At 41.6% G+C, this 21,425-nt stretch overlaps 2 protein-coding genes across 6 annotated transcripts in view; both read right to left on the reverse strand.

Annotated features, from left to right (window-relative positions):
• pdlim2 (PDZ and LIM domain 2 (mystique)) overlaps window positions 1-1,959 on the reverse strand; it is a 60,137-nt gene extending 58,178 nt beyond the window's left edge. Inside the window, exon 1 of the mRNA XM_066714462.1 lies at window positions 1,470-1,959. The gene's annotated coding sequence lies outside the window, so the exon portion shown is untranslated. The remainder of the gene's footprint in view (window positions 1-1,469) is intronic.
• Window positions 1,960-5,904: 3,945 nt separating this feature from the next.
• Window positions 5,905-21,425, reverse strand: part of sorbs3 (sorbin and SH3 domain containing 3) — a 52,051-nt gene continuing 36,530 nt past the window's right edge. For 4 of the 5 annotated variants that reach the window (XM_066714458.1, XM_066714459.1, XM_066714461.1 and 1 more), the window contains 10 exons: window positions 20,649-20,707; window positions 14,206-14,294; window positions 13,964-14,022; window positions 13,505-13,551; window positions 12,246-12,360; window positions 11,636-11,761; window positions 10,793-11,467; window positions 10,378-10,481; window positions 9,822-9,920; window positions 5,905-9,287 (listed from right to left, as the gene is read on the reverse strand). In XM_066714458.1, coding sequence (XP_066570555.1) covers window positions 9,209-9,287; window positions 9,822-9,920; window positions 10,378-10,481; window positions 10,793-11,467; window positions 11,636-11,761; window positions 12,246-12,360; window positions 13,505-13,551; window positions 13,964-14,022; window positions 14,206-14,294; window positions 20,649-20,707 — 1,452 coding nt within the window. In that variant the 3' untranslated portion in view covers window positions 5,905-9,208. Of the gene's footprint in view, window positions 9,288-9,813; window positions 9,921-10,377; window positions 10,482-10,792; window positions 11,468-11,635; window positions 11,762-12,245; window positions 12,361-13,504; window positions 13,552-13,963; window positions 14,023-14,205; window positions 14,295-20,648; window positions 20,708-21,425 lie in introns of all 5 variants that reach the window. The other variant, XM_066714460.1, reaches the window with a different exon arrangement.

Consider the following 21,425-nt stretch of genomic DNA (forward strand, 5'->3'; position numbering starts at 1 on the left):
CTGGTGTTCTGCATGGTGTCCATAAAGCAGAAAAACAACCAAATCAGGGTACAGCCGAGTTGAAAACAGCTGCTGTGAGGGATGTCAACCTTCCATGCCTTTCAGTCATGGGTTATAGTTGTATGAGGATTGAAACAGACTAGTGAAATTCAAATGGTTTCATAACCACAAGCTGACAATTATCAGCGGGTTTCTGAGCATAACCAGAATAGTTCTAAAGGTTGCACTTTTTAATCAGTAATATCTGTCGCAACAGAAGAAAACGTTCAGAGTCCACAGGCCTGTATTTAAGAGTCTAAGTTAGCCTGGGTAGTAATCTGGAGCAATTGCACAGAAACGCTGCATTAAAATATGGCATAACAAACCGTGACACATCTAAATCCAACCCACTGTCTCTCTTCGACTCCCCCAGCAATTTTTACACACAATATTATTCTCTGGAAATAGCTTTGGAGACAGTTGAGTTGGTTACAATACAAATGTCAATTAAATCAATAAGATAACGAAAGGGGCCTTGAAAGCATGTGTATGATAAGGAGATGCAGGTATTTCTTTCGAGTCGACATTCGAGATTGAGTGGAATGCACGGCGAGTTCTGAATCGCACGTCACATTCTACTACGGCCGCGCTGGTGAAGCGCAACTTTCCGCAATGCTGCGCAGATGTGCACAATCCCTCCGATGCCATTGGTGGAGCCGCGCAGAACTGCGGAAATCTGCGCGGTGGACGAATCTGTGCAGCGGGCGGCAGTGAGTGTGTGCGCCAGGCGTGCAACAGCGCATTTCAGCCGAGCATCAGTGAGACATCTCCGGAAACTTGCATTCACTGAATAGATGAACCTCACCACTGTCTGACCGCAGCCCGGGAACAGAGACAGCAAGAAGTCTCCCAACACGCACAACAGGATGTTTTTGTGCCAAGATACTGAACATTATATAAAACAACAAACATCAAGTCTGGAGCTTCCCTAGCCTAGCTTTCCAGTACCTGTGCGCACAACTGCATGTTAACGATCCCCGTGAATCCCTGTGCTGGTCGTGTCATGGACAGTCACTGCACAGTGTCTGCGATAGTCCAATAAACAGGGATTGCATGTGCTGCCGGATTTAGAAATACGAACTTCAAGTGAAACAGTCAGCATTGTTGCCATTCAGGCTTTTTAATACCCGCACGTCTGTCGGTACATGCGTCTGTTCTTCGGTTCCCATCACTAACACCAACGTTATTCGTAGCCACGGCAGGTCTTGTACAACCTAGATTGGAAATCAGTCCTGTGGCAAAACTTTTCACTTTTCAAACACAGCAGCAGCAGCAGCAACTGCACGCCGTCTCGACGAAAACCCACCATCACTGACAACTGCGCCGGCGCGGTGTGATCCCTGCGCCGCACCGCACCGCACGCTGGCTAACTCCGCTGAACATGAAGAAAGAAAGAAAGAAAGAAAGAAAGAAGGGCATTCAAACATTACCTGATCACTGTTGTTTTATCTTTCTCTCTGTTTTTCCTTGGACGGGGTTTGTGAAGTTACAGCACCAGAGTCCCGATCGCCCAATACAGAGCCGATAAACCCGCACCTGTAACGCAACTGTACGCAGAGGTGAAGCGAATCCAGGAGTGCAAAAAGCTCGGTCTTCTGGCGGCGTAGATCCCGAGCCGCACCGAGCAACTGAAGCAACGACACAAAGTAGAAAAGTTGAGGGTTTTTTTATTTTTCACTTTTCTTGTTGATTTCGTCCTTCCTTCTGAGCTGTCAAGGGCGAGTGCAGTCTGTGAGTGACTGGCGCTGTTTAGTTATATATAGTCCATGTGACCCAGCCCCAGTTAGCCACCCAGTTCGGGCTCTGTGAAAGGACTGATTCAGAAACGCTCAAAAACCTCTTGTTTCCTGTAGCTGCTTTGCACAGGGTGTAGATGTGTGTGTGTTCAATCTGCAAACCTGTTCATTACATGCCACGTGTTAATGAAAATCTGAAACTGGACGTGTAACGCGGGGCGCAGTGGGTGTGTCTGAGGAAGAGGAGGGTTAATTGGGAAATGAAGCCAAGTTTAATTAGACAGATAGGAAAGAGCTGTGCAGAGCTGGATGCAATGCGCCATCTAGAGGCATACACGAGTATTGCTCTATTTGCTTGCTTTGCACTGACGTTTGAAGCTTTGCATTCGTGTATGCCTTTCTTTCTTTCTTTCTTTCTTTCTTTCTTTCTTCTAAATGGCATATACCAGACAATCACCAGACTCCTATACCTCTAATCTCTGTATAAATGACATCCCGTGCAGACCATAATCAGTATTCATTTTATTATCGGTTACCAACGCCGTTTCAGGACACTTCAATGCCAGTGGTGCCAGTTTCACAGGATGTCCATTTGTTTTTAACAGTTTTTAACTAGCATGAAAACACAACACAGATTGGCTACTGTAGGTCAGTTATAGTGGATCCTGAACCGACTCATTTTTAGAAGGAGAGGGAATGACCTGTGTGGTGGTTTATAATAAGTGAATAGGTATGATATTTCAAGCAGTCTGTGCAGCCAGATGCTCAGCTTCTCTTATACAATAAGAAAAAAAAGGTGAAAAGACACCTTTCACACGCACTTATAATGTATGATAACAGGTGTGAGGGTTACTGGGTGATTTCTTATACTCCTGTTATTGTCTCAGTACTAAAACCTATGATAGATGTATAACCTACTTTAATAGCCCCTCTGGGAGTCAGTTTGAGGTATTTTGACTCTTTCTATTTTTATTCTGACATGAATGTGAACCCAGGACACAATCAAAAGATATTTCCATTGTGAGCTGTAGACGCACTCATCTTTTCAGCCAAAAACTGGGTGATAATTCACAACAATGAAAAGTCTCAAACTACACCATTCATCAGATTATACTGAATTCCTCTTATTGAGTGTGACATTAATGGATCAGCAGATACTGTCTATTATTGCTAACATAATAGGGGGAAAAAAAAATGCATAAACGTCTCTTTTCAGACTGTGTGGTGTTATCATTTTGAAGTATGCCATTTTAAATGTAAACCTTATACACAGTATATATGATCAGCCTATGTCGATCAATTGGGTTGTCCATGTCATGCCTGCAGAGTTTATTTAATCTGACCATCTTTTATGTGATACTCTTTTTTCATCTTTTGGGATATATACAGTACTGTGCAAAAGTGTTAGACAGGTGTGAACTAAGAATACTTTCAAAAATATATTATATATTATATAATATATTATATTTATCAATTAACTAAATGCAAAGTGAGTGAACAGAAGAAAAATCTACAACAAATCCATATTTGGTGTGACCACCCTTTGCCTTCAAAACAGCATCAATTCTTCTAGGTACACTTGCACAAAGTCAGGGATTTTGTAGGCATATAGTCTGGTGTATGATTGAACAATTATACCAAACAGGTGCTAATGATCATCAATTCAATATGTAGGTTGAAATACAATCATTAACTGACACAGAAACAGCTGTGTAGGAGGAATAAAACTAGGTGAGGAACAGCCAAACTCAGCTAACAAGGTTTACTGTCAAAAGTCATACACCATGGCAAGACTGAGCACAGCAACAAGACACAGGGTAGTTATACTGCATCAGCAAGGTCTCTGCCAGGCATAAATTTCAAGGCAGAAAGGGGTTTCCACATGTGCTGTCCAAGCTCTTTTGAAGAAGCACAAAGAAACGGGTAACATTGAGGACCATAGGTACAGTGGTCGGCCAAGGAAACTTGATGAAAGACACATCCTGCTTACTGCCCTCCGCAATTGGAAGATGTCCAGCAGTGTCATCAGTTCAGAATTGGCAGAAAACAGTGGGACCCTGGTACACCCATCTACTGTCCGGAGAAGTCTGGTCAGAAGTGACCATCATGGAAGACTTGTGGCCAAAAAGCCATACCTCCGACGTGGCAACAAGGCCAAGAGATGCAACTATGCATGAAAACGCAGGAACTGGGGTGTAGCAAAATGGCAGCAGGTGCTCTGGACTGATGAGTCAAAATCTGAAATACCTGGCTGTAGCAGAAGGCAGTTTGTTCGTCGGAGGGCTGGAGAGCGGTATACAAATGAGTGTCTGCAGGCAACAGTGAAGCATGGTGGAGGTTCCTTGCAAGTTTGGGGCTGCATTTCTGCAAATGGAGTTGGGGATTTGGTCAGAATTAATGGTCTCCTCAATACTGAGAAGTACAGGCAGATACTTATCCATCATGCAATATCATCAGGGAGGCATCTGATTGGCCCCAAATTTATTCTGCAACATGACAACGACCCCAAACATACAGCGACAGTCATTAAGAACTATCTTCAGCATAAAGAACAAGGAGTCCTGGAAGTATTGGTATGGCCCCCACAGAGCCCTGATCTCAACATCGAGTCTGTCTGGGATTACATGAAGAGAGAGAAGCAACTGAGGCTGCCTAAATCCACAGAAGAACTGCGGTTAGTTCTCCAAGATGTTTGGGCCAACCTACCTGCTGAGTTCCTTCAAAAACTGTGTGCTAGTGTACCTAGAAGAATTGATGCTGTTTTGAAGGCAAAGGGTGGTCACACCAAATATGGATTTAATTTAGATTTTTCTTCTGTTCACTCACTTTGCATTTAGTTAAATGATAATCTATTAACATGTCTATTTTTGAAAGCATTCTTACTTTGCAGCATTTTTTCACACCTGCCTAAAACTTTTGCACAGTACTGTATATATGTATAATTATAGTAGATACTAATTCTTACTGATATGTCAGCTTCTGTCCATCTCCTCAGGTTGCAGAATTGGCCCTTCAGTGGCTCTGTGATTCATGTGTAGCTTTTTTTTTTTTCCAAAATTATTTCACATTTGTCTCCTGTTTAAGGCTTTAACATTTTTAGTTTAGGTTTGTAGCACTGACAGTTGTATATCGTGATTGTTGATAACACCAGAAATGATCTATGCCATATTGGCGCTGGATGTTTCAATATCAACAATAAATGAACAAGGATAACGTAAATTGAATTCAGTGGGTGACGAATGTGCTCCTACACAGTGTGTGGTCTGGAGATTAATTAAGTTTATTACACTTCCCTTTTAATCACTTTGTAAAGTTTATTTCTATATTTTCCTACATGTTGTATGTATCTGAGTTACAGAGATGTAAATAAGGATGCCATAGGCCTACATTATTTATATTGTTATTGCACATTATATTTTTCTAGAGTTTGGTTTAATAAGATTTCCATATCCCTTATTTTCACCCTCACCATTCAGGTCCATTGTATAGGTTTTGTTTTGTGCATTTCAACCATACTAGTGTCTGGACAATCTGGGACCACAACTACGAGCGTCTGCAACAGTACCAGGAGAAATCCGCTTTCCCAATCTCGGTCTATATGACATGATTCTTGAAACAGATTCGAGTGGAATTTCAAGTGAATTTCAAACCCTACTAGATCTCTATTAGAATCAGAAGGCAAATTCTGCTTTTTGTACAGTAGATGGCGATAAACCATGATTGTATGGAAAACCCAAACCAATACCCCAATATGGACCACTACCCTGCAGTTGTAACTACAGTCATTAAATCAATGTGAAAATGATATGAATACATGAAAACATGTTGATGCAGATGACTTGAGTTGCCTCCAACAAAAAAATCCACATGGGAACCTTTAGGAAGAAGAGCACTACATAAACTAAATTTATACAGTAATAATTGCAAAACTGCATGCATCTAACTGGGATCTCCATTTAGGATGAATACTGTACATCACAAACTGTTGCGAAGTTATGCACAGTGCAGTGTAACACTGAATGTGTCTATCTAAATATAAACTGCATATTCATGCACATGTGTATGATCTTACTTTTGTTCAGCAGGCACAAGAGAAGAATGTATAGATACCACAGATGAAAAGACACACTTTGTTCCCCCCTCATTGAATACTTTTATTCATCATTCATCAAAATAAGCGAGTACCTTAGATGACAATGAAATACATTCTGAAATATATTATTTGTTTCTGTAATTTATGAACTGAACTAACAATGCAGTGTCTGTGCTACAGCATATCTTGTACAGGAGTGGAAGTAGTAGGCTTGCATTTGTCTTTAGTTGTGCTTGTTTTATGTGCACTTTATTCAGACAGGACTTTGAAAATGCAGTGTGTCCTGTGCTTACACTATTGGCAATGTCTAATTACAAGTTCATGGCTTAAAGCAGCATAAAGCTCCGTTGATTACTCCAAATACTGTACCCGAAAAACATTTTGGAGTCTGGAGAGAAGTATTCAGTTCCTCCAGTTAATCATTAAAATAGGCCAGCTTACTAAGGTGCTAAGAGCTGATCTGAAATGAAAATTGGAAGATGCCACAGCCCTGCATGACTGGAGTTTGACAGCCCTGCTATCTCCTGTTTGAATTAAATGCCTTATATTTACAAGCAAATTTAGTGCAAATTAAAGCAATACACTAGTCAATATATAATACGCAAACTAGTCCTGAAATAATATCCCCATCTGTGGAGTTTGGGGGATTATGGAGCCGTTTGGTAGATGTGTGAATGTAATACTGCAACCTCAGTAAGCACAATAATTGCTAGAATTAAAAGAATCGCTAGTACAAAGAATCATTTGACCAAATTCAGACATGTGCTCCGGAACACAAGTGACTTTTAATAATGACACGTTTGAGCAAGCCCCCCCAAATTTCTAGGCTTTATATGTGTGAGTAACACTGTATGATGCTCTGTTCCCCAGTCAGCAGAATTGACTACACCCATCAGAATGTCTTTGTGAGCCTCTAAAAAGTTTAGCAAGTTCAGCAAATCACGGCAGAATGGGGGGAAAAAAACATGTTCCACTCAGGACTGGACACAGCAAAGAAACCGCTGCCGTAAGCAAATGCAAAATCGGACTACGTGGAAAAACGAGACAAAATTAAAGCAAAATGTAACTTGCTGACACATTTTCTGGTCCCTCTGAAGGGTTGCATTTGCTGAAATCAATCTTCTGATATCATTTTAACAGTTCAATAGCATATCGTAAAAAAAGAAAGGCACCCAATAAGATTTGCATAGTGCTGTATATTTTAAATCTTTTTTCATACGAATGTAAAGATGTCGTTTTCTTGTATAGTTGTTTTATCAGTTTTCTATTTCACTTTTGTCTGTTTCTTGTGCCATTTCTAACTTGGTGACTTAATGCTTAAAGCAGTCTCCTTCAAATCCACTCCTCAAAGGCCACAGGCTACACTCCAGCAGGCTTTTGAAAGGATAGCACTCAGGTGGAATGTAAACCAGAGAGACACCATTGTGGGTCTTGACAATCAGACCTTGTAGAACACTTGGTTAGATCTTCTTCTCCATATTTGTATCCGGCCTGAGGCAGACCCATGGCTTCTAAAACAGGGGCCAGTGGAGATATGATCAATTTCCTCAGATCATTGAACCCATTAATGAGCAGTTTCAGTCTTCGTAAAGTCCTCAGAGATTCTTGCAGACAGTGTATGGTCCAGGCCTAGGTGGAGCAGGTTTGGCCTTCTGTTCATATCAGTAGTTTCACTGTATTTTAGGGATGTTGCCATTGGGGCTCCCAGCTGTAAGCTCTATTCCTTAATGTTCAGCTTTTCCTGCATTTTATTTTTGCATGGATGTTTGTATATTTAACATACACACATATATGCATACCATGCATTCTGAAACTACATTCAAAGGGTTCAAATCATCACAAATGCATTATTATTATCCAATAGTGGCTCGATCACAAATCCTTCTTACTGCATATTAGCCCATAAAAGCTAAGACTCTCTATGTAACCTCTTTAAAGCATGAAGGTATAAACAGCAATAGTTGAAAGGAGTCAAAAGTAATAAGGTTTCAATTATTGGTAGACTGGTGTGTGTCCAATTTTCCCTTTTTGAAGACATTTATTGTGGAATGACCCTTTCTTGTGCAATACTGGAGCTGCTCTTATTGTGCAAGAGTTTGCTAGGAAACAGTCACAAGGGCGGCTTTCTGTTATCTTTACAGCAAGGTCTATTTAAAGGTAAAGATGCTTAAAGGCTGGTCTGAGATTCTCGGCTGTATTTATACCATTGTCTGACCCAGTCATTCTGGAAGGGTGAATTATAAAGCTCAAAAGGGGATGTGGAATGTGAGTAATTACTTTTGTCGTGTATTTTTAAAAACCTGTCACCTGTCATACCCTGCATCTATACAATCATGAAACCTCATTCGCTCCTTTGCAGTTCTCTGTCTGCTTCAGTACAAAAGGCAAAGATATCCAATCACATAACACAAAGGAAGTGTACAATGAAGATCAAAGGCACTTTTTTTTTCCCAACCCTTTTACTGGGAAAAGGAGCCGAGGTGTAGACCAAGACAGGGTAGAAGCCTAGGCAGCAGTGTGTGCTTAATCAACATCTTTTAAAAGTTTAATCCACACAAAACGTCCATCAGTCCGAACATCTGAGGATTCAACGGCTAGGCTTGGCTGGTAAAATGCTCTTGTGGCTTTAAATCTTGGTTCTTGGAGCTGTACAAAAAGCAAGGTCCCCAAAAAGCACAAGCGATGATTTCCGAGATGACCTATCCCTAGACTTCCCCTTTGGAAATCCCACACTTGTACCAGTGGTCAAGACATTGAGATTGAAGCAAGGCTGATTCTGCATCGGAAGAATCGGAAGAAAGATTTTTGCCAAGACAAGTGTTAAGATTTTCACATGGGCGGCAAATGTTTAACTGAGGGGAAAAAAGGCAAACCGTAATGTTTCTTCTTCTGGTTCTGCAGGAATCCAATGCATGCTTTGTGGTCCCTGGTGAACCTCTGTATTCCAGGTTGGTTTATCAAAGTTGAGGAAGAATCTGAATGTCCAGTAAGGCTACACCACAAGATTTTGTATGATCCAAGTACAAAGTACTCAGTTGATGTAAACTCCATCTTCTTCACGCCCATGATTGTCAATGAGACAAACTCAGTCTCGAGCAGTGCCGATACACAATAATGGTCTGCTGCGATTCATTCAGTAGAAGCAAGGCATTCAATTACCCAAAGCAAAGCTGGAACTCTAATAGGCACAACTGAGTGACGGCTCTGTGAATGGAGGCTGGGGGAGTGACTGGTGTTCATTAGTGGTTATCTGACTGTAGCAAGCTGCAGGAAGTGTGCCCTGTGGTATTAAACTTCAGTCCAGCCTGGGATTACAGCTAATTGGCAGAAAATGCCAGTCCTATTCCACTTGTGCCCCTAGACTAGTGTCACATAGTTGCCTGGAAAAGTCCCAAATGCTCGAGTCCTTTGTGATGTACCTATGGGGAAGAAGAAGGGGGAAGAAAAGAGTTTGATTCAAGGGGCAGGTACGGAGAATGCAGTTTAAATTCCTGCAGCCTGCAAAACACATATATACTGTATATCTGAAGCTGAATTGTACAAAACAGATACATTTGGGATTATATTCGATCTCAGGAGATTGATGCCATGTTCGTGGGTAGATTTTTTTATTTCACAGCTCAGTTTTGCTTGTGTATAGATGGGCAATGGTCATGCATGTCAATAATTTCAATCCCATTTATAAACATGCTTAATAACCAGACCTAATGTAGTGTAGTTGTGTAGGTGAACCAGTAGGTGGTAGTCTTTCCCTACTCTAGTCCATAAAATCAATTCAAAATTTAATTCCATCTCGATTAGGAGTGAGAGGAGAGTTTGTGTTACACGAGACTGTGGTCCTGTTCCATAGGAATATTATATATATATACACACACACTTTTTTTTTTTTTTTTTACATAGGGCCTCCACATAAGCAAATTAAATGCATATAAATTGTGGACTTACCTACATACCAGCCATCATCACACTTCTCCATCACTTGCACAATGTCTCCTTCTAGCAGCTCCAGTTCATCGTTGTTCTGGGGCATGTAGTTGTAAATGGCTTTATACCTGAGAGCAGAGACAGAGTTAAAGCAGGGGTCTCCAGGCTTGGTCTTTAGGTGTTTGTTCTCCATGAGCACTCAATTACCTTATTCAACTCACAGTTTTCATAAAAGGACACATTTAAGAACTTCTCTCTTCTTAGAGTGTAAATGATAAAACACTTTTTAATTTTACTTGGTTGTTATTCTTTTTTTATTGGTGAATAGTTTTTTCCCTTGAATGTAGTCGAAAAATGTGTATTGCCACAGTGTTCAAGGGTGACTTTATTGTAAAATTGCCAGAATATTATTTGGTTACCTAGGCAGTGTGTTCATATACTTCAATATTCACACATTTGACTCGACCGACAGTATAGACAAATTATAAACATGAAAACATAAAATACAATTCTGAAGATCTTGCTTCTAGCTTTCTTCTTTTTCAGTTCCTATCAAGTACGATCAGTTTCAATGCTCTAACTCACAAGTGCCGTATGATCTGCGAGGAGCTGTTATTGGGAGACATCTGTGGTGAGGGCAGGGACCTCATGTTATTCTGGGACTGGACAGTGTTGGGTGGGACGGCGTCCTAAATAGGGGACAAAAATGGTTACAGCCTGTTTACTGCATTGCTACCAAAAGAAAGCAAGAATCTCACAGGACCTGATTGTAAAGCCCCATTGAACCTGACATTGTACTGAAATTGTGTGGCTCAAATCAACTTCTGGATGATTACTAACCTCTTTGGGAGTTTGTATTTGGAACCTTTCAATAGTAAATGTATCTTATTCTAATAGGACGTAAATTAAGAATAAAGTGCTTTGGCTTTGTAATTGCTTTTAAATACAAACTTTGTGAGTCAAACTATGTAGATAATCCATAAAAAATGGGAATGCTTACTTGAGAAGAATAAGCAGGCTTGTGGACGGAGTTCACCGTTGTACCTGCCCAGTTGGGAGATGCTGGAGTCTGATTGGACGGTGAAATGGAAGACCCGGCCTGCCTGTTCAAGGGGGTGTGGCTTGGAGGCTTTGGTCCCACCCAGTGATTGAACTGAGCTCCGGTCTGTAGTGGGGAGGAGGCAGGGCTAGGGGCAGAGTTTGCCCAGTGGGTGGAGGCAGGCTTCAAAGGGGCGGGGTGGGCAGGAGACAGGGTGGAGCCAGGCTTGAGTGGCGAGGGGGAGAGTGGTTGTGGAGGCCGGGGCTGGAAGACTGAATTTCCCTGGGGGGTTGTTGGGGAGGAGAAAGGGGACATGGGGAGACGGGCTGGGGATTGGGAATTCTGTAGAGAGGGGGATTGGAGAGGGTCTGTGCTGTGCCAGGGGGGGCCGTGCAGGGCCGGGTTGGGAGGCTGAGGAGAAGGGGATATCTGGGGCTGAGCGGGGCTCAGGGGCTGGGGGTGACTGGGCTGGGTGGCTGGGGGGGAGCCTGGATGGTCATCAGATGAAGACTTGGTGCGTGGCATTTTGATCACCTGCACATAGTTGGCAGGGAAGATGCCACTGCGAGTTGTGCCAGAGATCTTGCCCTCCAGCCAGCTGTCATCCACACGACGTGTCACACAGATATGCTCCCCCTAAGAGAGACAGAGAAAGGGAGTTATTGACAGGGAGATGTTGTTGTGGTTTGTAACAGCCTTCTCTGAATGCATTTTGTTAATTATCAAAACTGTTTCAATGGCGTGATTTCAAAGTAACAGCCCTGGCAAAGTATTTTTTGTCAAACAGTCAGAGGGTGCCCCAACCTTGCGGAAGGAAAGTTCAACTGGCAGGTCAGCTGAGAAGTTGAACTGAGCCACAGCTTCCCCATACTCCAGCACCTGGATGGTGGGTGACTTGATAGGCGTGGGCTTCTCTGTTGCGGGGATTATCTGGAGGGAGGGGGGAGGGGGAGAGAGAGAAAAATAAAATCAGGTTGTTAGATCAAGGGGTTGATTTTCCAAAGTTGGTGAAAGTTTTACTCATGAGTAAGTATTTTAATACATTTTGTAAATGAATATCATTATTTTGTGGAGTTTAAGATGTAAATATGTTACAGTAACAATAATAAACATGCACTTTCCATACTCTAAATCCATTACCATTTTTTGAAAATAAGGCCCTTGGTGAGTAACAGACCTGAGGCCTACAGAATTGCGTGCTCAGATGTGAAGACTCAAACAGCTACTTGGGGAACTCACTCTATAGCAGAAACAGTGTACCTGACTTACAAGCAGGAGAGAATATACAGAGTGTGCATAAGGAAGAAGTAAATACATGTAACGCACATTGGATAAAGTCACTAGTTTAATTATTAAAGTGTGCATGGGCTAAGAGAATGGGGAGATGGCATAAAAGGCTTGATTTAAGACCCACCTCCACATAGCTGGTTGGAAAGATACCCGCTCTCCCATGATGCTCTCCTTCAAACCAGTTGGCGTCCACCTGCCTGTGAATGTAAACCACATCTCCCTTCTGCAGAGTAAGCTCTCTGCAGGGCACAGGACAAAGATCAGATTGAGTTCCCAATCCACTCATAACTTTACTATACTCTTATACGTTTGGAGGAAATGGGTATGCAATGTGAATTTTTGAGAGTTCACAAATTAAATTCCAGGCTGAACATGACAGCTTGGAACCATAGGGTCGAATTTCGCCTTCATCTGTGTTTTTGTTATCTATCTTTAAGCTAGAGAATCACAAGAAACCAATGACAAACCATGATGGGAAAAAAACTGAGCCAAATGTCTCCCTAAATGTGATAGGGCAGTTGTCTGGGCTAAGGGTGTTGTATATTGTGTGATTTTCAATTCCAGGAATATTTATAATACCAAGGCTGTAATTGTTGTCGTTACTCAGTCAGTACGCACAGAGTCTGTTGAACTGGTTGAGGCTGTCTGTGACACTGGTTTCCGTGTGGACAGGGCCACAAGCCTTTGACGTTTTGTTAACTGTTTCACAAATCACAGTCATTTGACCATTACAAAAAAAGCCTCTGGCTGAAGTATTGCTCTAGGTTAGCGTTGTTCTCTACTTTCACAATGGACCTCAGTGCTTTAACCATATTCCCAGTTTTATAAAGAGGGATTTTCAGCCTGGAGATATCTACAGTTAAGGGCTTGTGTTTAAAAGGGATCTAATTTGAACTGCAATATTGTGATATACATCAATGCACCTGTAAGAGCAATAAGTCTGTCAGTCAATATGTTGCTCTCAGAGTGAAAAGATACTAATGTCAATCAACTTGTTTAGGGGGTACAAGACACTTTTAAAGGCAAGGAGGTTTACAAGGAGGAGTACACAGAAAGATGATAATAAATTAGGAAAATGCACACTGCAAAACAAGGATTTGAAGGAAAAGTGTTTTAGCTTGTCATTGATTTCAGTAGAAAAGGGAATTATTTGAGGGGTCAGCCAATATGAAAACCTCACATATCAGCGACAGTTCAATTAGTGTATTTTCTAAACCTCTTGGCTGAAATGATAATAGACAGGATTACATTAAGCAAATTACTCATGTAAAAATGTATTTTCAAGGTAACTGAGAACAGGAAATACACAAATAAACTTTTATGGTGTATAATAAAATTAATCTGAACCATAGGAGAAAATAGCTTGCCAGCAAGAATACTCACTTGGAAGACTGTGCTTGAAAACTGAACTTCGCTCTTGCAGCCTTCATCTACAGAAAAGCAAACAACAAAAGAACATATTAAAGTTTACAAAACGAGAGGAGGCCATTCGACCCATCGTGCTCGTTTGGTGTCCATTAATCAGTTCTGGATGGGAGGAGCAGGTTTACGTAAGCAAAATTTCAAATCCCATCCATACTGCAACCATAACACTATTTATAGTCTGATAACCAGAGTTCTATATGGGTGTTCTTTTTTCTGGCTTCTTTTATTTATTGTAGGATATTTAAGAATCTCCAAATTCAAAAGTTGATTCTTCTCCCACTAGTTGACTTCTGGAGCAAATCTCAAACAAATGCTGTCGGACTGGTGAAGTGACTGGGGTACTGGGCTATTACACTAGAATACAAGAGTCTCCAGTTTAAATTGAATGCCAGTGGCCCACTTCTCCCCAGCTCTCACCTTCTTCTCCTCTCGTTTAGGAGGGAACTCCATGGCTTCAGCCACAGCCACAGGACTGCCTGGAAAGGACAGGAAGTTGACTTTGTTACTGTCTGTGAGTGCAAGCAGTAATCTGTTTAATGTTAAATGCAAAAAAACAACAAAAAACTTTGCATTACACAAATGTCACATCCAGTTTAGGGCCATAGGCAGATCAAGAGAAAAGGTAGAGGAGGTGTGTATAAAAGATGTATTCAACTTACGCCTATCAATTGTGGGGCTGGCTCCGCCCCTGCGGATAGCTGAGTGGTCAAATCCCTTTGTCACTGGCTGCTTTTCTGTTGTCAAAGACCTTCAAAAAGGGAAAGTTGATGTGAAACAAAATAGGCTGAAGTCCTCTGCAGTGTTTTGCTCCCTTTTCTATATCCTGTTCTTGTAACTGTGATTGTTCTGTTATTCTAAGCTGTTGATTCTACGTTCCATGGTAAATTACACCAATAAGAAAGCAGCATGTTAAGGACTTGATACTACCAGGAATCAGCAACAGCTGGAAATTGCTTGTGAAAAAATGACACCGCATTTCCCACCATTCACTTTAATGATAAAGAAGAACCCCAAAGAACAGATACCACATAGGTTTACAACTGACATGATGCGCTTGATGAATACAAGCCATTGTGCACTGAAGCCTGTGCGACACTGATATTCCTCCCCACTTAAAAAACAAACAAACAACCTATTATGTGAGTTGGAGTCGGATGATACAGAGCAATAAACCTGCTGGGGAATGAGCTAGTCAATCAGTCGTTTCAGAATAATGGATTTAAAAGCCAAGCTGTTTTGTTAGGAATGGAAACCACAATTTGGCACTTCCTAGAAATACAGTAACTTGGGGGGGAAAAGAAGAACAAACTAATCTAAACTATAAAAATCAGGAAGTCCAGATGATGATGAGGATATTAAACCCACATCTGAAACATTGGGATTGTATTTTATTATTATTATTACTTTCAGGGTAGATTTTATTGCACAAACGAGTACCTTGAAAAGCAGCCAAATGCAACTGAAAAGAAAGCGCAAGAACGCAAGGGTTTGGCAAGAGTAGACAAAAAAAAAAAAAGCATTCCTTTATTGCACTTTCAACTCTTTGCCTTGGAATTCTGAGAAGAGAAAAGACGCCTGAAGCACTAAATCATAATTAAAAATAAGTATATTCTTCATATTTCTTGTATTTGCAGGTGTGCATCTTTTAATTAGATAGGTATCCAATGAAACCTATGCTGAAAGTGCTTGGCTATTGATTTAGATATAAATCATAGTATGTGTATTAATCAGTCAGTACTGGTGCAGCTTAAATTCAGGTAAGATTGCATTCTATAATGAAAAATAAAGGCACAATACTGTAATGTTGCACGAATTCATGGTTTTCTCTCAAGTCAAAACACCAGCAACTTCACTATAGAGTAAATAATCCAATGAGGTTTAAACTTTTTAAGCATCTTTCTCAAGTAAAGAAAATGCACCACTTTTTTTATTGCTTCAAATGTCTGACTGAAACATATCAATCACCATGCTCTTTCTCACGCCTGTGTTGTGTGCTAGGCGTGCATCTTTCAAGTTATCTGAATACCTCTGTACATTTTCACACTTTCTGAATTTTAAGATTATAAAGCAGTTTCTTGTTGTAAAGAAGTGTGGCACTGGCTGTCCTCCCTAATGAGAATACAAAAACACACTAAAATGTCTCGCCAAAATTTCCTTGGGTTGCCCTATTGCATTTAAACCCATTTTATTCAGTATGAAGGAAATAAGGATATTCTGTCACAGGGTACTCCATAATACTCTGTTTGCATTATTTTTTTCAGCCAATAAATAAGTCCATCTGGCATCTGTGATGTCTTTAATCTCTCCTTTGTTTATCCAGTAAACCCAGTGATTGTTTCAATAACCTGCAGAGCCCATCATAGACATAGCTCATAGTGTGGCACATCTGGTTAAGGCCTCCACCCTGCATGTAGGATCTATCCATCCCATACCCTGGATCCAGCTGCTCTCCTATCCCAGCTGTGCTATTGCTGGCTTTGGCCAGGAGTTCCCAGGGGACAGTTCGCAGTTGGCTGAACAGCACTGTGGGGTTGGGCAGGCAGAGGTCTACTAGGGACTCAGCCCACCAGTAAATCCATGTGGCTGGTTGGGAGCCTGCAGGTTTGGACTCCTCGCAGATCCAGCTGCATCCAATCCCCCAGTTGGTGTAATAACTGGGCTGTGGGTACACTGAGCTTGGAGTGCGGAAAATAGCTGATGGCTTTGAAGCCTGCATATGGGAGGGACACGGAGTCTTCCCTCTTAAAGGAGCTCTTAGCAGCGGCTTTAATAATTGATCTGAAAGTACAAAAGCCTGCTATGATTGGACATGGGGTTTGTCCCATGTTTAACCCTCCAGAAATGCAGCTACCCTTTAGCACAGAATTGTCAGCTGGAGCAAGCGGGGTGTGGTACTTTCCTCAGGGAAAAAAATACAAGTGCTTGGACTAGGGATTTGAACTCCAGAGTCCAGAGCCCTAACCACTGCTCAGATCCCCCCCACTGCCAATCTGAAGGAAGGTCGAAACTGGCCTGTGCTGTCCTAGAGGCCAAGAAGTACTGGGGTTGCTCTGGCAAACATTATCAGACAAGTGTATGAAATTCCCTTGCTTCCCTCCCAGACTGTTTTACTGCTCCGTCCCCGCTGAGAAGGAAAAAAAAAAAAAAAAAGCAAAACGAGAGCAAAAATGTAATCAGCTTAAGGAGTCTGTGAGGAAGGTTAACGGAGGCCAGGTATGTGGGCGTGCAGCCAACCAGTCAGCCATCAACTTCAGCCGAGTCTTAAAGCTGCAGCCTTCCCACAGCTTACACATAGGGGAAAGTAACGAAAAATAAATAAAAAACTACCTGGGTGCCTCTTCATTAAAACAATCCATAAAAGCTGGGCTATCAGGAAAATTATGTACTGGAATGACCTAGGGCTGTTAATGATGTGTCAGACTGTGAGAGGAAGGTGCGATAACCATAAAAAGGCTTATCTAGCTTTATAACAACCTTGTAGGTCCCATCCATTCACTGACTCACCCGTATTATTAAATGTCTCTCACTATATAAAAGGCCCATTCAAATGTAATGCTGTGAGCGAGTGAGAAGCACGATTAATAGTTTAAGCAAAATGGCAATAAAGCCAGAATCCCAGACCGTGCCTATATTAGGAAATGAACCAAGTACGCAGTGAAATGAGAGGGGGGAAATGCTAACGGTATGAACTGTGTCCTGAAGAATGTAAACTCCATCTTGATAGTGGTCTCACAAGCGGAAAAGGAAAATGTTGAGAATGAAAACAGGTAGCCAGGGTTACAGGCTTGTGATATAGGGGATGTCTTGGGTGGATTTGATACCAGGTTAGCTGAATTTTAGTAGTCTGTCTGACAGCAAAGCAGATGGGCAAAACTCAGGTTGCTAAAGAAGCAAAGCCATGAATCTAGGTTTCATCTTCTGCCATTGCTAACATCAATGTTACAGTATTTTTTTTTTACATGACAATACAGTGCATCTGAACTCTGCATGCAGATATGGCCTGAATAATCCAGAATGTCATTAGTTGGCATTCAGAGTAATGTAAGTAGATGGATTATGAACTGGTTGATGTATAGCAGGGGTCCCTAACTGGTCGATCGCGAGCTATCAGTCGATCGCGGGAGCTCTCTGAGGGGCTCGCCAAACAATTTAGAAAATACAAGTACCAGAGATCGCCGGCGGAGATCCTAACACAAAGCAGTTCTCATGATAAAAAATGGGGACCCCTGATCTAGGAAACAGAAGGTATTACATGTAGGTAATAGAAATGTCCACTATAATTACACTATGGGAGGAACAGACCTAGAAGAAGTAACACATGAGAAAGACCTAGGAGTCTATGTGGACTCCTCACTCTCCCCATCCAAACAATGTGGGGAAGCAATAAAAAAGGCAAACCGAATGTTAGGGTATATTGTCAAAAGTGTAGAATTGAGAACAAGGGCAGTAATGTTCAGACTGTACAATGCACTAGTTAGAGCTCATCTGGATACTGTGGACAGTTCTGGGCTCCACACTTCAAGAAAGATAATCGCTGCTCTAGAGGCATTTCAGAGGAGAGCAACCAGACTTATTCCAGGTCTGAAGGGAATGTCCTACTGAGAGACTGAAGGAACTGAACCTTTTCACCCTGGAACAGAGGAGACTACGTGGGGACTTGATCCAAGTCTTCAAAATCATGAAAGGCATCGACCACATCAAACCAGAGGAGCTTTTCCAGATCTGCAGGGACACACGCACCCAGGGACACAATTAGAAATTGGGCTTCGAGGCATTCAAGTTGTCACAATCTGGAACAAACTACCCAGCGATGTGGTTGAAGCGACAGTTTGGGAATATTCAAAAAATAGACTGGATAATATCCTTGGATCATTTAGATACTAATGGACAACGAACGAGCACGATGGGTCGAATGGCCTCCTCTCATTTGTAAACTTTCTTATGTTCTTATGACACTGATTGGCAACTGGGTGGGCTCAAAGGCAGTCGGGGGTTCCTCAGCTTGCTGTGCAACAGTGACCCACTTTGGTTAGTGGGATCGTCTGCTTCCCTCTTAAGCACTAATCAGCCCTGAGTAAGGCTGAACTATTGATATTCACTGCAGAGAATTTGATAATTGAATGACTGCTTTAATAGTAAAATTATTATTCAACTTAAGCAACTAATTGAGGCTTCCCAAAGTTTATGGTTGGGTAGGGTGCAGAGGTTCCAAATGCGAGTGATTTTGCCCCACTGCTAAAGAATTGGGGTAAAAACACCAAAATATTTACAGGCGTCCTGCTTTTGTGTATTTCATTAATTTGTTTTCCATCGTCTGAAAGCTGATATCTTCTCGGTAATGGGTTAAGACTGCAAATTCAATACAGTCAGAAGATGTTAAGGTAGGTCTTACTGCCTCTCGCCTTTTTGCACCAATGAAAGTGGAGAGATGCTTGACCTTTTTAAGATTAATGCTACATACTTTGGAAGATAAAGGGTCATAGATTAAAAGTAATCATATTCAGGAGGTATACTGAGAATGAAATGAACACACATTGAAAAATCAGTGAAGCTTTAAAAGGCTGGCAATGCATTGCACTAACGTTTGCACTTCTGATAAGTAAAAGCCCAATGGGGCAGCTTCTATATTACCCACTATGATATTGTCAATTTTCTACCAACAATAATTGCCACCTAATCAAAACAAATCTTCTAAAAAGGAAGATGCTTCTTTCTGCTGGCTGAGCAGTTCTGAGAAAATAAGGTATACAAGTAAAATGAATGACCAGTCACTCGTCCATGTCTTTCAGTGTCTTTACAATATACCTTTCAGTTTTGTGTAAGGAGATGAATATGATAATCTTTATAAATGTCCACACACCCCTACTGTCAATACACAAGGAGGTTACACTTTTGTTGTGCACAAGCAGGAGGGAATCTCCTTACAGACCATTGAACTTGTCACAAAATGTGTACATTTCTCAGTTCAGTTCAGCAAAGGGAAATGGCTTTAAAGATTGATAGAGAGCCAAAATCCAACTGGTTTTTTCTCCCCCTAAGACCCATACAATAAAATATAAAGCAACACATCAGTATTCCAGCCTGTTCAAATAAAAGTCCTCCTGGACAGTTTTCTAGTTTCATTACACAAATGTTTGTTTTTCCTTCTTGCCATGAATATAGCACATTGTAAAAAACATTCTGGTTAAAGCCCAAAGGTAGGCTGACCTGACAAAACAACTGGTAATCAAATGAATTCCAACAGGGAGAGGATTACAGTCTTCTGTATAGTTAACATGGGAAGGCATGCAAGATGTTGGTAATTTTTACTCAATATGACACACTAGTAGACTCACTTTACAATGCAGGTATTAACACAGAATTGAAGCCAACAACCTCCCCAAAAAATATAAGATACAAAATAATATCGACACCTCAGATACATAAGCAAGTTCATTTTCTACCTGCTGCACCAAATCCTGCTTTGCAGGAGGCTAACAATAGAAAAAGGTAAATTATGTTTCAATGCTGTTTTTCACTTTTATGTCATTTGTAAAAAGATTTGCATTTGCAGAATAGATGCACCTGCCCTTTCTCTTAAAGCATTTATTTAAAGGGTGCAATGAAAGTTAACAACCTTCCCCAAGATAACCAGTCTGACTTGCCATTCACCGCTTTTCTGAGAAGTTTTAAAAGTAGGGGGAAAAATCTCACGTACTGATCAATGCAATTTTTACATACAATTACCCCTTTAAAGAGTTGCTTTTAGTGTGTTTTTTTTTTTTTTACAGAAGCAATCATCATCTGGGTACAGTACCTTGCTCAAGGGTACAATAGCAGAGTCCCCCACCTGGGATTGTACCCATGACAGGAGTCCAGAGCCCTAACCACTAGTCCACACTGCTGCCCCAGTCCTTCGGCAATCACAGCACAACACTAGACTGCCACACCTCCCGAAACACTCCCCGCACTTTCGACACTCTGCGGCTTCAAGGTAAGTCACTGTCTGTAAAGCCCTAGCCGTCTCCTTAGTTTTTGTGCTGGAGAAAACTACAGCTCCTGCGACGTGCTGGTTGTGAAAAGCAGCACCCAAGAGAAAGGGAAGTTCAGACTGTGCTTTTACCTGCTGTCTTCAGTTCCAGTCACTGGCTGGGCTCTCACTGGGACGTTGCTCGGCAAGCCCTGAAAAAGCACAAGGCGATCAGATGGAAACTGGCTGCAGAGCTGCCACGGCGCCTCTCCCCTGTAACTGAAGCACTGAGAATAGAAACGCTCAGTTGATCAGGAGCCTGTTGCCTCTGGACACTCCCAAAGGGAAGGTGGCTCCCCTGGGTCCTATGCTCCACTGAGTATTACCATACAGACACACTTTTCTTTCACTCCCTCTCTCTTTCTGTTTACAGGGAGCTTTCTGTTTATCTCAAACTAAATTGGCCAACAGTAGACCCCACTGTGCTATAAAGCTGGTTTACACTGGGGGGTCCTTATCTACACAGTGGAAATAGTGACAGAAATATCTATATGGAACTGTATTATATTGTAAACCTGCAGTGTGTATTGAGCAGTAGGGTTGGCTCCACTGAGAGACATATTGGATTGTTGTATCCCACATTTGTAGTTAAAGTCAGTTCAGGAAAATTATTGTTTACTTTAAAAAGAAATCAGGCTTACATCAAAGATAATGAATTACCAATAATGAGTTTTTGTCATGCTGTGTTCATGATTAATTTTGCTGGATTGATTGGCAGGCATTGCGGAAAGCAGCTTGTTGGGAAATCATTCTGAAACGGGAACTCAAATCTTTATTCGGGAGGGCAGGGAGTCTTCCCCGGACAGGAGTCTTCCGTCCCAATCATGTTAGACAAGCGTGGATTTGGCAGGACATGCGGAGTGAGCGGTT

The sequence above is a fragment of the Amia ocellicauda genome, chromosome 9, assembly GCF_036373705.1.
Source record: "Amia ocellicauda isolate fAmiCal2 chromosome 9, fAmiCal2.hap1, whole genome shotgun sequence".
NCBI classification, from domain to species: domain Eukaryota; kingdom Metazoa; phylum Chordata; class Actinopteri; order Amiiformes; family Amiidae; genus Amia; species Amia ocellicauda.